The sequence below is a fragment of the Camelina sativa genome, chromosome 8 (assembly GCF_030686135.1).
Source record: "Camelina sativa cultivar CO46 ecotype springtype chromosome 8, ASM3068613v1".
Classification (NCBI taxonomy): domain Eukaryota; kingdom Viridiplantae; phylum Streptophyta; class Magnoliopsida; order Brassicales; family Brassicaceae; genus Camelina; species Camelina sativa.
In genome coordinates, this window is record NC_141887.1 from 28,742,005 (window position 1) to 28,759,047 (window position 17,043).

The 17,043-nt window shown below is 35.5% G+C and overlaps 1 protein-coding gene, 1 long non-coding RNA gene and 2 pseudogenes across 2 annotated transcripts; 1 reads left to right on the forward strand and 3 right to left on the reverse strand.

The window, feature by feature from the left end:
- The first annotated feature begins 5,637 nt into the window (after positions 1-5,637).
- On the forward strand, positions 5,638-7,158 carry LOC104708793 (uncharacterized). Its single transcript, XM_010425424.3, has 2 exons — positions 5,638-5,987; positions 6,730-7,158. The coding sequence occupies exons 1-2, from the start codon at positions 5,715-5,717 to the stop codon at positions 6,994-6,996; spliced, it is 540 nt and encodes a 179-aa protein (XP_010423726.1). The 5' UTR covers positions 5,638-5,714; the 3' UTR covers positions 6,997-7,158.
- Positions 7,159-7,936: 778 nt separating this feature from the next.
- Positions 7,937-10,622, reverse strand: LOC104708794 (uncharacterized; annotated as a pseudogene).
- Positions 10,623-12,696: 2,074 nt separating this feature from the next.
- On the reverse strand, positions 12,697-15,108 carry LOC104708795 (uncharacterized; annotated as a pseudogene).
- Positions 15,109-15,918: 810 nt separating this feature from the next.
- Positions 15,919-16,997, reverse strand: LOC147940575 (uncharacterized). The gene is made up of 4 exons (XR_015563499.1): positions 16,896-16,997; positions 16,677-16,772; positions 16,288-16,357; positions 15,919-16,126 (listed from the first exon to the last, which is right to left on the reverse strand). It is a non-coding gene; the product is annotated as an uncharacterized LOC147940575 (long non-coding RNA).
- Positions 16,998-17,043: the final 46 nt, after the last annotated feature.

Consider the following 17,043-nt stretch of genomic DNA (forward strand, 5'->3'; position numbering starts at 1 on the left):
CTCTCATATGTGTTTCGTTCCAAGAGTTCAGATGTGTAACAGTGTAAGGAAACTCTCAAAAGTAGTACATATCCAATATCAGTACGTACGTAAAACAAACCGACTAACACTAAGTCATACAGGACCGCATTTCAACTCAATCATCACAACGCGGAGAAGAACAATCCAATTCATATACTAGTCTTTGGGTCGGATGGGGGTCTAAGTTATAACGCAACATTTATTATTATGCATAAAATTGACAATCCAATTCATATACTAGTCTTTGGGTCGGATGGGGGTCTAAGTTATAACGCAACATTTATTATTATGCATAAAATTGACAATCCAATTCATACTAGCCTTCAGATCTCTCGAGTCTTCTTCCCCAACTTTTATTAATCAACCGACTGTAGATCAAATATAATGTATGAACCAAATATTTGTTGTGCCGCCTCTTTAATCTTCTCGGTTAGTGTGCCTAGATATTTTTCCCAATGTGAGTTTAACAAAATTCACATCTCGAATGACGTATATAGGATATAGCAAGAACGTCTCTGGTCCATCCATGCCAAACGAAAGTCCTAGGACAGCAATTGAGTTTTTGTCATTTCTTTAAAACAAAATATTTGGTTAGTCTTTCATTTATTAATAACTATATTATAGAAGAAGAAGCCGAACATTGAGAATTCGTCTTAATTTATCTTTTTTGCATGTAAAATCATCTTTTGTTGTTTCCAAAAGTTTCTACTTCTGAGGGTCATAATAGCTTTTCGTTTACCATAAAGGGTAACACTATAATGGTTAACACATCATTAACACACATACAACTTGCATAGAATGTTATACTATAAGACGACTAATATGTGTGTATATATATATATATATGTATATTCAGTGGCGGACCCAGGATTTTTTTTAACTCAGGTCAAAACATAAAAAAAAATTGCACTTAATATAATTTTTTTTGACAATCATTGCACTTAATATAAATATAATATATATTTACAATGTTATAAAAAAGTCATACAAAAGTTTTATCACATTTTCATTTGTAATAGTTTTGAATACATCTTTGTCGACAAAATTCAGAACTATTTTGAGCATCATATCTTTTACTGTTTTTTGTAGAATGTGGTTTAGTTTAAGCCTAAAACTAAATATAATTTTTAAAAGATGATTGTAAAGATGATTTTTATATTTTGATTGTAAAAGATGATTTTTGTGTTTCTTTAAAATCATAACTTGTATTCGAATTCTAATTTCTAAGTATAATTAACAAAATTATTAATTTGATTGTAAAACAAAATTTAGTTTTGCACCTAATATATAAAATAACTTGATTTTGAAGAATCTGTTGTACGTGAAGAATAGAATCCGAAATACACTAGTAAGAGATATTTTTCTTCTTTCTTATTTAATTTAGTGCAAAGAATAAATTATTAGTTTAAAAATTAGGTTAATGGATTTTTTTTAACTTATAACAAATTAAAAAAACTCCTTCTTTTTGTTGTGGGTTAATGGAATTTTTTGTTTTTATAATTAAATTAAGGAAGGTCAGATTAAAGTAAATTAGGCTAGAGTCATAAAACTAGTTAAAAAAATTCTAAAACTTGTGAATAAATTTTTTTCCCTAAAATTTGGGCCGGTCAGCTGACCTCCCATCACTAAATGTAGGTCCGCCATTGTGTATATTGATTGTATTAATTGGAAACAATATTTTGACTCATTGGTTTAATAAGGCCAAAAAGAAGAGTCGATGGAGACGTTATTTATGGATGTTAGGTACGAACGAAGTTACGGATTTGAATTTTAATGATTTGTTGATCAAATGGTTGGATGTATTAAGTTAGCTTTATTGTATCAGAAAGAAAAGTTGTGCTAAAGTTAAAGCTGTCTTCATCGGACATGATCATCAAAATTTGTGAGTGGTTTAGAATTGCCAAGAGACAAAATAACTATTAGCATTCTCCAATAGATACATTTATATACGGGGATAGTGATTTAATAGCTAACTATTTTATATTCAAATGGCTGTTTTCTTTTTGTTTGTTTGTTTACTAAAGATCAAATGAGTGTTTTCATAACAATCTATAGTATTATTTAGTTGTTTTAACCAATAGTGTAACTTTACTGGAGAGCAAATCTGTACGTGTTCCTAGGTAGGTGTGACTCTGATGACGATAATGAAAAAAAATAACACAACAATAACTTATGTTCATAGTATACAATACTTGTTGTAGAATCGTCACTGATCCATAAAGAAATGAGTGCTTTTTTTTATTTATCAAAGCATAATAAACCTACGATGCCGGAAAATATGAATGTTCTGGTTCGTAAGTGCAAACATTTTTATTGTTTTAGTTTGCTATAAATTGAACCATGCAACAAAACTTTGTATGTTGTATGTATTTGTTGTAGAACATCGTCATTGATTTTGTAATATTCTCGAACCTTCTAACTAATGCATATATAACGAGTGGTGATATATGGTAAAAAACAATAGATTAATCAATATATGGAATTATAATATTGCTTTATATATAATATATTTTTGTTATTGTTAACTGCTAAACAATTATCCTTCGAGAATGATCTTGAAACTTCAAGCGTTTGTACGGCCAGGAAAAGATTTAATCATATTAATGATTATAGTTAATGAAGTACAAAACCAATGGAAATGTTATTGTTGCCTTCGTAGATAAAATTGTTGGTTCCTTTCACACTCATGATACAAAGTTAGTGGGGGCAGATTAAGCTAATCCTAACCCTTTTTTCGACTCACTAATTAATTCCCTAAATCTAATACTAATATACTAGTATCATTTAGTTAACTAGAGGTAGTCATGATCAAACACCAAACTTTTAAATATGAAAAATTTCCAACTGTCAAAATTGAAGAAGTAAAATACTATATTTAAACTTACAGGTCGGTTTACGGTTAAGTTGAAAGTTTTTTTAACTAAAAGAACAGAAGGACCTGGTTTCATTTTCTATCAAACTATGATAAACAGCCACATACTTATTTAATTAAGACTTTAAGAGTGGGTAGTTATTTGGACGGACCGACGTATGATCACGTTTACGTGTGTGATTCCGATATATATTTTTTGTTCTTATTATTTTTTTAAACACCAATAATGATTTTTAAGATAAGAAGGTTCATGCCGCTTCATACATCAGCAAAAACATTTGTATTCTTGCCTCCAGTTTATATTATTATTACTAAATTCTTTTAAAATTTGTTTCTTATAGATAGTGTATGTATACACTTAGCTATTGTTTTAATTAAATATTCATACATCTTATAAACAATATAAAAATGTTCCCTTGTCTCTGTCATACGCAACAAATCGCAAAAAGACAACGTGATTTTGATTTTAAGGGCAAATTAATCAAACCAGAAAGCTATTAGCTATGCATATAGGAATATTCCACCATTATCTAATACTACATAAGATTGAACGTACTAACATATATAGATAGAGATACATGATCCCCTCAAGATTTATAATTGTATACAAAACGAAAACTCGAATATTTCTTCTATCCACAAGGTCAATATGAAAACAATAATTCAATGTGAGCTCCACCAAAGGAAAACAACACATGAACATAAAAATGTAATTTAAATTGCCTCCAAATCATTTGCTGATGCGAAAACCTAATCCAGCACTAATAAAATGGAGTATAAAATTATTATTAGAAATTTTGGAAAAAAAGAAGATCCGTCAGCAACATTAAAGAAATGTAGAATGAAGTGGCAAGAACCATGAACTTGACAATGCCAACGAGTTTCTGACTCAGCTTTGAATGTGACGTAACATTTGTTTACCACTTTCTTATTTTTACTTGCAATTACCATTGTTTACATACTTTTTTACTAATTGGTGAAAAAGTTATTTTTTCTTGCCATATCCTAATAACCAAGATGTTTCTTGCGAAAACATCTATAGTGATAAAGATGATACATGTGGGGGTTATGATTGACTTGTGAGATTTTTTTAGTAGGGATGATCAAGTTGTATGTGCATAAGAAGCATGAATCATGGTCATCAAAATGATGGGTGATGATGATTTATGATTAATAATATGTTGATATGTTATAATTTAGTGGGATCGGTCCACGTCAGGCCCACATGGCAATTTATATTTTTGTGTCTCTCGGATTGGATTGCACGGCACGAGTCTCCCCCACAAGTACAGGCTGGAAAATATTGATCACAAAAATAGAAAGGTCTTCGTCTTCTTATGTTTTATTTAGTTGTGTTGTGTTCCATGAAAAATAGAAAGAAAAAAAACTCGCTACATGTGAGTGTAGACAGTAGACAATTATATATATTCCTTTCCCATATTTTCTCTGATATGTTTTTCTTTTTTTGAATGTCATATAAATTAAATGATATATAAATGTTTTTTTTCTTTGATTATAAACTATATGTAAAATTGATCCTAACTTAACAAAAGAAAATTAAGAAATAGAGCTACAGGCTAACCATGTATTATTAATGTTTACTGGTAAACATCATGCATATAGTGATATCTTTTGTTTCTTAATTTTCTTAATTTTAAATATATATATATGCTTTTTATCCAAAAAAAAAGAAGGTTAATATCAATATATGCATGATGTTTCACGTAGCTCTTAACTCTGAAGTATTCATGTTTAGAATTATGGGAACTATAACTCCGATCGAAGCCGAAATTAATAACTTTCTAAAGAAAACTTGGGTTAAATTAAAACACTTTTCAAACGCAGTCTGATATAAGTATAATAACCATGTCAAACTCATTTTAAATAAAATATAACAACTTGTAATAAAACAATTTGAATATTATAAGTAAATTCTGACTGGTCAAATTTTGGTTAAAAGTCGCGCAGCCACACGTGCAACCATGTTTCCACCTTGTTTCGTTTCGTTTTACTCCCTCGAGTCTTTCGTTCCTCGTTTTTGGTTGAAGGGGCTGAGAAGAAGAGTCCTTTGATCCTTTCTATATACAAGGAAGCCACTAATTATATTTAGTCCAAGTCTCCCATGAGACGTTAATTTGACTTTTGACTATTTAATCAACAAAAAAAAAGTGGAAAATAATTTGACCATTCCATTTGCATTAATTATTTGTCAATTTGATTTTCAACCGCTTTGAACCTAAGCGTATTAAATACTAAACTGACTTGATCTTATAAGGCTGACTTGATTTTATATGATCAATAAGATAAGTCCATTTAAGCTTCCAGTTTCAAATTTCTGTAACATTACTTCTACTGTTCTACATGTTGAAATTACGTGTTTGGAATTACAATTTTTTTTTTTTTTTTTGGATATTTTCATTGAAATTTGAATCTATTCACAATTTCACACTAGTAGTAGTACTTGACCAGCATTTAAGAAAACGAAGGGAAGCAAAGAAGAAAAGAAAAAAAAAGAGCTTAAATGGGCCAGCATTTAAGATTGGTTTCACTGGGCTCATTCTAATGGGCCAAAAGAAGATTTGAGAGATTTACTGAATACCCCACAATGTTCTACAAAGTTTGAAAATTACCACTAATGTTAAAACTTAAAAAGCAATGGATATTTTGGGAAATAATCTTGATCAGACCGAACCAGATACAATCGGACCGGTTAATTAAACAGAACCGGGATCGTTCGTTGAGGAAAATAATAACCAAAAAAAAAAGAAAGAAAAGAAAAACTCTGAAGAAGAAACACGAGAAAGTTTCTCTCCACCGGAGAATGGCATCAATTGTTGTCGGAACTGGAACAAGATTTCTGAGTTTCGGCAAGGTTTCACAAATCTCCACTTCACTGTTTAATAGATCCCGTAATCCTCGTAGCCTCTTCATTCGCGCTTACCATCGGAATCCTCCTCTTCGTACTCTTCCTCTGTTCTCTGCCGCTCTTCGTCTTCCTCGTCCCCTGCTTTGGCTTCGCTCGTCTGCTCCTGTGTCTTTCATGGCCACTCAGGCTGAATCTGGGTCTCCCCACCAATCCGATTCTTCTAAAACGGTATTTTTTCCTTAAAATTCGTGGTAATTGTGACAAAAGTTTAGATTTTTAATGGTGTTTAGGGTAATTGAGAGCCAATTCTGTTTCCTGTTGAAATTACTCAATTAGGTTTTTCCTCTTAAATGTTTTTTTTTTTGGTTTCAATGTGGATTGATGATGGTTTTGCTTTGTTTGACTCTGTGAATCAACCATATGAATTTATTCCATAGCGTGAGGTTTCCTTCTGCGTCTCTATATAGAATGGGGGGTAGTTGTTGTTGTTGTTTCTCATTGATTATCAAAATCGTGGTACTGAGATTTTATGCTGTAAATAAAACTATGATGCTTGTTCAGCTTCTAGACTCTTTTGTTTGTCTCATATGTTGGCGATTTGAAGTTTCCGACTTGAGGAGTCTGTGAGTCCATCAAAAGGTTGAGTGAGATGCAATTCTAATACTGGAAACCCATCTGCATTTTGATTTGCGTCGTGCAAGTTCTTCTGTTTCTGATTAGTTTATCGGTAGAGGACTAGAGAACTGAGAGGTTCATTGGTATCTTTATGCTGGTTTGGCATTATCAAGTGGTCTATTCTTCTTTTTTTTTCCCCTGTTTGTTTTAACAACTTTTGGAGTTCTCTGAATCACCATAATATGAACATGATGCTGACTGGATTAGATATCTACTAAATATTCCAAAATTTGATTGTACCATGCTTCTTAGTTCTCTGATAATATGGTTTGAAGATGTCTAATTGTTGGTGCAGGTGAGGATGGTGATAAAGGGAAGAGTACAGGGAGTGTGCTACAGGAACTGGACTGTTGAGAACGCTGAGCAGCTCGGGTTAAAGGGATGGGTCAGGAATCGTAGGGACGGTTCAGTGGAAGCACTCTTTTCTGGACCACCTGAAACTGTTGATGAGATGCATCAGAGGTGTCGCCGTGGCCCTCCTGCAGCCATGGTAACTGGCTTAGAGGCTTTCCCTTCCACTGAACAACCAGGAGCAGGTTTTGAGTACAGATCAACCGTCTGACTGATTCTCTTGAAACAACAAAAAAGAGAGCGAAAGAGAGGGTTCTCTGACTATTGCAATGATTATGGATATATGGATCAGTTGTGTAACAAGGTTTATCAACTTCAACATTAATAAACCACAGAATCATAAACTTCAATATAAGCAGCGATTAGAGAAAAACACTAAACACAATGCAGATTCATAAACTCTTGCTTTCTTGCTTTGATTGGACCAAAGCAGATGCAATCGAACCGGTTGGTTAGACGGTAATAGCCGGAATCGTAAGGAAATAACCCAAAGAAAAAAACTCTGGAACAAGTTGGGGAATCCTCGTTGACTCTCCGCATATAGGCCTTGGTCTGAGTGGGCTTCATTCTTGTAGGCCGATTGGAATAGAGTTACCCGATAGACGATTTGGGCTTCATGCTTATAAGACAAAAGGACCGTTTTCAAATTTACCAATAGTGTGTTCAGTTTTGAAGAAAACTGAACCAAACCTCTCTACGCTTTAGGTAGCGTGTCATCTCAAAGAGTTGGGAAATCTGGAGGCCTAGAATGGTGCTGCGGTACGACAGCGGTGTTATGTGACCTTAACCGCATTGTCACCAGTAAATAATAAAACAGTTTCCGAGTGATGCAGTAGCTTGCTCTGCGATAAGCTCTTTGCAAACTATAGAAGCTCTTACTAATCGTATCTAGACGCCCCGATAGTGGTGTCACAACTGTTAGTATATTTCACATTCACAACTTTACCCGGGAATGACCGGATTTGAGGCTTTGAGATTGAAAAAAAAACAAAAAAAAAAAAAATTACCACTGATGCAAAAAGCAAAGTATTGGATATATCAGTGTTTGACTAACCAAGTACAACACAATAAAAATTCAATAATATTTCTTACAAGAACAATGTCCATCAAGCTATCTGGTCAATGCAGAGATAAACGCCAACAATGTTGGCTACAAAATATTAATCCATGCTCTTCTAAAACTGTTTTGTGTGGACAGCGTTTCTTACAGTTTGAACAAGTAGGTCGAAACATATGATTGTTGGACAGAACACTTACTTTTCTATTGTAGTGGTTCCACAATGAACCAGGCTTCATGTATAAATCCTCCCCAAGCATGCATTTAATGTTTAGGGTGACACAACAATACTCATCACACATATAAAACCGTTCCTTGGACATAATTTTTCCCTCGCAAACTTCACACCAATACGTCAAAGTACTTATCTCTTTGCCAAAACAAAGAGTGAGAATGTGTTTATCATGCTTATACCTCACCTTCTGAGGTAAAGTAGCACACACAAAACACAAAGCAAAGTTACACTCCTCAATGCAATTGAATGTTTCCGTTGTGGCACACGACTCTGCATTTTTGCAAGCCGAACAAATTCTCTGCTCCCCTGGTTTGGATGTTAGGAATAAAGGATGTGTGTGGCTTTCATGAATCAATGGCTCGGAAATTGTAGCGCACGGCACGTGCAGCTGAAAGTCACATCCAGTTTTACCGCAATTATAGAAGAATTCAGCTATGCACAACCCATAACAAGCTGAGCATCGTTCTGTACAGACTATATCACTGTTGTAACTTCCAACTAGAGTGAGCAGATGTGGATGTATCGGGTGATGTATTTTGCGAGAAAGTTCTGCACAGTTTTCGTGGAGAATATAATCACATTGCATACATGAGTAGAAATTACCGAAATAGATTGGGGTGAAGCATGCTTGACACTGCTTATTCTCGTCGTAATCTCTGCCCGTGTTCATATCAAGACTCAAATGATGTTGCTGATGACGGAAATGTTGTATGATTCCGTCGCTTATCCTCACAAACGGCTCAACGTCTTCTTCTTCAATTTCTTCTGGCACGTTCTCAAGATCTACACCATTCCACACATTGCTTTGTGTGGCACATTTCGAGTGAGCCGCAAAGGAACAACCGTCCTTGTTGCAAGTAAAGCCCCCATATTTATTGTTGATGTTTCTGCGACAAACACCACAAGACCAATCTCCTTGGTCAAACGTAGACGTAAAAGAGATACGATGAGGATGGCGAGATATCCTAATGACACGTGGTAAGCTGATACAACTTTGATGAACCACGAGGTTACAAGGGGGGCACATGTAGAAAGGACATCTTGAATGTGACAATGCACATAGGTTGCATGTCAAGGAAGTGAGTCTCGGAAACAGAGCAAGTGGATGCTGACGATGCCACTTGGAACGGTCAATGGACAAGACTGGTGGTTTCTCCACGCAAACAATATTCATAGCATAATCACAAGCCGAGCAATAATAAAAAATCTCATCGAGTTCTTTATCACAGCAATAGCAATCCCTCGTTTTAATCTCAGACTTGCGAAACAAGACAAGCTGGAGAGAATGTTTAGGGTGAAGATGGTGTTTGATCTCGAGTGGAGCCTTGTTATATTCTCCATGGTTCTCGCCATTGCAACCTCGGCAGAGAAAGTGGGTGTCGTCTTCTCTTCCTCCTGCTAGCCTGAATTTCTCCCAGTTTAAAGGGAGACACTTCCACTTGTTATCGGTGTTCCACGAGACTTGTCGATCCACGTGAAAATTTTCTTCCACCACACTTACTTGTACTTGAGGGCATACCAAAATAAGCTTCCCCCATTCTGAATCCGTAGAGATGGCGAGGGAGAGTATTTGAGGGATGAGTGAGATCAGTGACGTGAGCTCCGACTCTGTCTCCGATGGACTGAAGAAATACAATCTTTGAGAAATGAGTGATATGAGCCTCTGCTGGGAATCCAAATCCATAGAGTTGAGAAGAGAGATTATTTGCTTAATGAGTGACATCAGCTGAGACTCACACTTCCGCTGCTTCGGCTGCGAATCCAAGTCCATTGTGCTAAAGAGATACATTAGCTGTGTAACGAGTGGCGTGAATAACTCCCACTCCGGCTCCTTACAGACGCCTTCAATAGGCGGCGGGTCCTCCTTGCGGACGTTGTTGATAGACATTAGTTGAGAGATGAGTGATTTGAGCGGTACTAGCTCTGTCTCTGGCTCTGGCTCCGGCTCTGACTCCGACTTGACGAGGGAGAATATTTGACAGATGAGTGATATGAGCTCCGGCTCCGGCTCTAGATCAGATGTTTCATGAATGAGTGTCAAGAGCTTCAAATTGGAGTCTGGCTCCAAATCCGAATCTGTAGAGTCGAGGAGAGAGATTTTTACAGATATGAGTTGTATTAAATCTTGCAGCGGTTTTGGTTGGGAATCCATATCCATTGATTTGAAGCAAGAGACTGTTTGAGAAATGAGTGACATGAGTTTTGACTCCGGTTGTTCTGGCAGCGATTCTAAATCCGTCGAGCTGACTCTGACGAGAGTGATTATTTGAATAATAAGTGATATGCACTTCTGAATGGAATCCGAATCACAATTATTCAAATCCTCCACAATGTCTCCGAGATCGTATAGTTGACTTATGAGTGACATAAGCTTCAATTCCTCCTGCTCGGAATCCATAGAGCTCCGGGAGAGATTGTTTGATTGAGTAACGAGAAATCTGAGAGATCATTGAAAATCGAAAGAATATTACAGTATTACGAGAGATTGTAATTATGAATGTAATTAACTTAGTCCGCTTTGTATCAATCATACGTTTTTTTTTGTTTTCTTAATCATGATAATATACGCATGAAATATACAGTATATCATATGTAGTAGTTAATAAAAGAAAGTCACGACACAATCTCAATCTCAATCTCAAGCAGGCTGTCCGAATTCAAAAGTCAACGATCAAACGTTTTGATACCTCAACACAATATTGCAATTAACTGAGCATAATTCAATGGTGCGTCCAAACACAAAAAGTCAATGATCGATATATCGAGATAAAAAAAATCTACCAGTAAAATATTACAACTTACCATCTACTGACTACTGTATGTCTTCGAGTGTCTAGAATAATAAATTAGGCTGAGATATGTGTATATAGGTTTGCCTGTGCAACTTTCACATTTTTATTCATAAATCATAAACAAAACAGAATCATGATCCGCTTTGACTTTTTTGATGCCATTGTGTTGTGTGACTTGTGTCCAATAAAGGGTAATATACTAGCAAGTTGAATTAGCACTGAATAGATGCATAAAGAACTCGCAAGAAAATTAACATCCTCTTTTAATAACAACTTCTCACAAAATTTATTAAAACACAAAATATATCGAAGAACGGTCGATCGAGTCATTGATGCAAAGCATTTGCTGTTATATTATTGTGCATTTACTCCGAAAGATCAGATATCATAGAACAAAAAACCCAGGGTTTTTAATTACTTGTATTTGACAAAACTTACGGTGTTCTTTTTGTTTTTTTCTAACCATTTTGGTTGGATACGTTGGTAACGAAGACTACATTGATCTCACACGTCGTGTGTATATAATAATGTGAAAATTGCAGACTTTCACATTATTTGAGTAATAATGAGTGGTAAAGAGTCCTTTTGAATATGACTACTGTATGATGAAAATGATTATAATAAACTTGGTGCTCTCCATATCTAATCTCATGCAGTCTTCTACTTTGAGTTTTACATTAATTATACCCCCTAGGCCCTAAGCTAGTGGATCTTGTCTTGGTATATGCATATTTTAAGATAATTAAAATAGAAATTAAGAGACCTCCTCAAAATTTACACATTACAGGTTGTTCCACTCCAAAGTCAACGACGGAGTTAGAGATTAGAGATCTGAACAGTTGAGGATTTTATTAATGAGAGCTATGTGTAAGATTAGATTACAGGTCGGCCTCTGCAACTTTCACATTTTCTTCATAAACAAAGAAAAAATGCACAACGAACTCGTAATACAATTTTTTTTCATATATAGTTAAATATAGAGCAAAATTTTAGACAAATTTCCCTAGATTTATAATAAAAATTCTGATTAAAGAAATAATAGTCTTACTTTAAAACCAAAATGTCACTGTCGGCCGATTCAGAGGAACGTTCCCCAAACTTGTTCAAGATTCATTATTGACGCAAAAGCAAAGTACTTGTGGAAACATCTCGAACAACGAGCGCATCAATGTCCGATTAGGTAGTAATGGTACAATACACTAACAGCGAAGGGAAATGACTGAAGCCTAAAACTTACATTTCTGCATGATTAAATTTAAAAGTTCATGCAGAAGATCATGAAATGCAGGTAGTAACCGCCCATTATTCGTGATGGATATAGGAACTTTTGTTCCCCGGCAGTAGTTGCAGCAGATTCCTGAACAATGTACTTAAAGTTAAAGAACAAGGAGCCATGTAATGAAAAATCGTAACATTTCTACAACTCTGTTTCTTCTCAATGCCAAATATATACAGTGTTTTTTAAATTTTGAACAAAATATATACAGTGTTTTATACTGTTCATTTGTTCTGGATAACCTTAATATTTTGTCTCGTCATCATTTCGGTACAGAACCGAACCAGTCAAACCGGACTGAGTTATTTGTACAGAATGGTGAACATTTTGGGGCTTTTGAGGAACAAAATAACGTATGACATACAACTAAGGGGTTTTGCGATCCAAAATATGGGACTCGTAGACTCATAGTCATAGAAGAGGGTTTGGGAAAGGATGGTATGGTATGGGGTTTGGCTCAACCAAGTATCTTGCTTTCTGATGAAATCATATGTTCCTTGAGACTTTGAGATCAATACCAAAATAAAAAAGAAAAGAACTCGTTCAAGAACTACTTGTATGAGTCAAATTTCCGTGAAAATATCTTACAACAAAAATACAAATTAAATAAAAAGAAAATTACAAGAAAAGCAATGACCATCAAACAATTGGTTTACTTCTTATTCTAGTAAAAGTACAATATGTTGAACAAAATATTAGCCCAGACCACTGGAAAACTATTTTGTATGGACAATGCTTCTCACATTTGGAGCAAATAGGTCGAGACATATGATGGTCGTTGGGCAGAACATGTACCTTGTCATCAAAGAAGAAAAATGATGAACCAGGTTTCATGTATAAGTCTTTTCCGATCAAACATTTAACATGTATGGTGACACAGCAATACTCATCACACGAATAAAACCGCTTATCAGGGTTTATTTTTTCCTCACAAATTTCACACCAAGATGTGATGGTGTTTGTCTCATTCCCATAAGAAAGAGTGAGCATATGCATGTCATGCTTATACCTCACCTTTTGAGGCAATGTAGCACATTTGAAACACAAAGCAAAGTCGCACTCAATGCAGTTGAATGTTTCTTTTAACTGAGAACGTCGTCTTGACTTTTTGCAAACCTGACATATTTTATTCTCGTGTGGTTTGGATGTTAGGAATAAAGGATGCATATGACTTCCATGGATTAATGGCTCAGAAATTGTGGCACACTGCAGATGTAGCAGAAACGGACCCATATCTTCGCAACGGCACTCATAGAAGAAACCACTTGTGCAAATCCGATAACAAGCTAAACATCTACCCTCATAGTATTCTATAACACCATCATATCCTCCTACTAGAGTGAGCATATGAGGATGTATCGGATAATGCGTTTCTGGAGAAAGATTAGCACATTCTTCGTGGAGAATGAAATCACATTGCATACAAAAGTAGAAATTACCGAAATAGATTGGCGTGATGCATGCTTGACACAGCTTCTTGTCGTCGTAACCTCTGCATGTGTTCTCATCAAGCTTCAGATGGTGTTGTCGATGACTGAAATGTTGTATAATTCCATCGCTTATCCTCACAAACGGCTTAACTTCCTTAATGTCTTCTTCAGGCACTCTCTCAAGTTCTTTTCCATCCCACACATTGCTCTGTGTGGCACATTTCGAATGAGCCACATACGAACAACCTTCCTTGATGCAAGAATAACCTCCGTAGTCGTTGTTGATCTTTCTGCGACAAACATGACAAGACCAATTTCCTTGGTCAAAAGAAGGAGTGAAAGACAGACGATGAGGATGACGAGATATCCTTATGACACGCGGTAGGTTGATACATCTTCGATGGACCACAAAATCACATGGGGGACACATATAGATCGGGGAGGTTAGATCAGCTAAGCCACAAAGACTGCAAGTTAAAGAAGCTTGTCTTGGAAACAGAGCAAGAGTGTGCTCATGCCACTTCGGGTGGGCTATAGACAAGACCGGTGGTTTTTGCAAGCAAGCTAAATTTATAGCACAATCGCAAGCCGAGCAATAAAAAAAAACCGCTTTGAGTTTTTTCTCACAACAGTAACATTTCCTGGAACTATGCCTACCTTTCAACAAGACAAGCTGAAGAGAATGGTCTGGATGCAATAATGGGTGTTCGATCTCAAGTGGAGCGTTGACATATTGTTCATGGTTCTCGCCATTGCAGCCTCGGCAGACAAAATGGGATCTATATCCTGTCATATTGAGTATTCTCCAGTTTAAAGGATGACAGTCCCACTTGCTATTGTTGACACAAATGGCTTCTTCAATCACATGAAATTTTCCTTCTTCAAAACTTACGTGTACTTGAGGGCGTAAGGAAACAAGCTTCTTCCACTCTGGGTTCATAGAGATGACGTGGGAGATTATTTGATGGATGAGTGATATAAGCTCCGGCTCTGGCTCGAGTTTCATTGTTTGACCAAGGAGTGACTCCAACTCCAATTCCTTATAGATGCAGATATTTTGAAACTTGGAAAATCTGGTAAGATCCGAACCTCTACTTATTTCGTTATAAGTTTTGTGAGCAATGAATGATATGAGCTTCCTTAGCGGCTTCGGCTGAGAATCCAAATCCATAGAGTTGTAGACAGAGATTGCTTGTCTAGTGAGTGACATCAGCTTCGACCCCGGCTTCTTCAGCTGCCATTGGAAATCCCTTGAGCTGACAAAAGAGATAACCTTAACAAATAGTGATATGAGCTTCGTAACCGAAATCGAATGCCAATTATGACGCACTACGTCGTTGTAAGAGATTATATTAGTAATGAGTGATATTAGCTCTGAATCCGAATACGAATACATAGACATAATTACTGAGAAAAGATTAGCTGATTAACGAGTGATTAAAGATTATGAGAGATTTTTGAGTATGAATGTGAGAGGTGGTGGCTTACTTAATGCTCTCTCTCTCTAAATGAATGCTTTTTTTTTTTTTTTCGTTTCTGAATGCTAGTGGAACATAGATTACGTACCAATGAAATAACCTACTTAAAGAAGAAAAAAAAAAAAAAACTAATAGTCGATAATCTAAATCTTACAGGCTGTCCAAAGAAAATGTCAACGATCAGTTTTCGAGATTAAATATCTCAACAGTATTATTTATTACCAACCGAGTATTTTTCTACACTAAATAAAACAATTAACCTCACATTTTTCGTGAAGGGGGCAAGGTCGGCCTATGCAACTCTCAGTTTTTCAAATATTTGAATGATCTGTCCTCTTATTTTATTTTCTTTTTTCCACATGGGCGCATCCTTATTCTCACCACTCTTTCAACTTTTGTTTAATAGTATATTTCGCTTACGGATCTTTGTATTTTTTATAGGGATGTATAGTTTGAATATAAAATAATTAACGAAGTGCAGTGTTTACAATCGACAGATCTTTCCAACGCAAAGTCAATGATCGATTTAGAGATTAAAGATGTAAAAGTAACAATAACAAGTTTATATTCGAGTTTCCAGATTAGTAAAACTAAGCTTAGATTTTTAGTTATGACTATGAGTAGTAAAGGTCGGGCAATGCGACGTGCATATTATTTCTTTCATAAACAAACCAAATCATTGCATGTTTAGGTTTTCACTTTTGATGCCGTGAACGTGTGAATTGCAACTAAATATTTAAACTAAAACAAATATAATAAGCGTATAATGGGCCGGCATTGTAGATGGGTTTAACTAGGCTTCATTCTTGTGGGCAGAAACAAGAATTGAGCTTATTTTTGAAATAACTCCACAATGTTCGAGAGATGACCACACTAACTAACACATTATTATTTGCCTTGAACATAAAACGACAAGTAAATATTAACATGCAATTAGAAGAAGAAGAAGAAAATAAAACCAGAGAACGAAAGTGAAATACTAAAAAAGATGTGTGTAGAGCAATTAACCCAAGAGAACGCCTGAGGACAATCAGGCAACGCCATCACTGGTAGTTAAAAGCATCATCCATGATCTGAAATAACAAAAAGGACAAAGTAAATAACATGTCAATAGAAGAAGTGAACATGTAACTTTGTTCCAACAATTTCAGTAGCTAAACAAACCTTCTAGAGTCGTAGACAATAATAATACTACCCTACAGTAATATATAACATTGGAAAAAAAAAAACTTACAGTAATCTTTACATTAGCATCACCAAGCAAGCAGCAAGAGACACTACTGATCCCATTCCTTCAATTCCTCCTGAAAAACACACACACAGAAGTTACCCAATTAATTAATAAACCCTCATTCATCAAAGCTTGACGACAAGGATCAATCAAAAAGCCACATTACCGATCAATCAATTCATAGCATCTACTAATACAAATTTAAATCAACAAACTAAAAAAAGGAAACAGAAGGAATTAGAAACCCCAAAGTGAAAATAACATGAAATTCAAATTAGAAACCCTAAAGTGAAAAATCAGAAGCTATTATTTACGAAACCGAGGAAACGAGTGACAAAATTTTACAGAAAAAAAAAAAAAAAAAAAAAAGAGAGAGAGAGAGCAAGCAAAACCCTAGACAGCGGCGGATCAAGACGAAGCGGTGGGGAGGGGGGGGGGGGAGCGTCGAGCGATGATTGGGATCATAAATTCTCTTCCGAAACAAACACCTGCAAAGACGAAGAAGAAGAAGAAGAAGAAACTTAGTAAACCCTAGAAGAAGAAGAAGAAGAAGAACAACAACAGAGCAATGACGAAAATAAAAAGCAATTGGGAGAGAGAGAGAGAGATACCAAACCCTAGAAGAAGATGAAGAAGAAGAATTCATGAAGATGCGCAAGATCACACCACCAACGAAGAAGACCCGAGAAGGAAAAAAGAGAAGATGATGAAAGTATCAGAGAGTGGAGCGTGTGTTAAATACAATTTATAGATATAGGA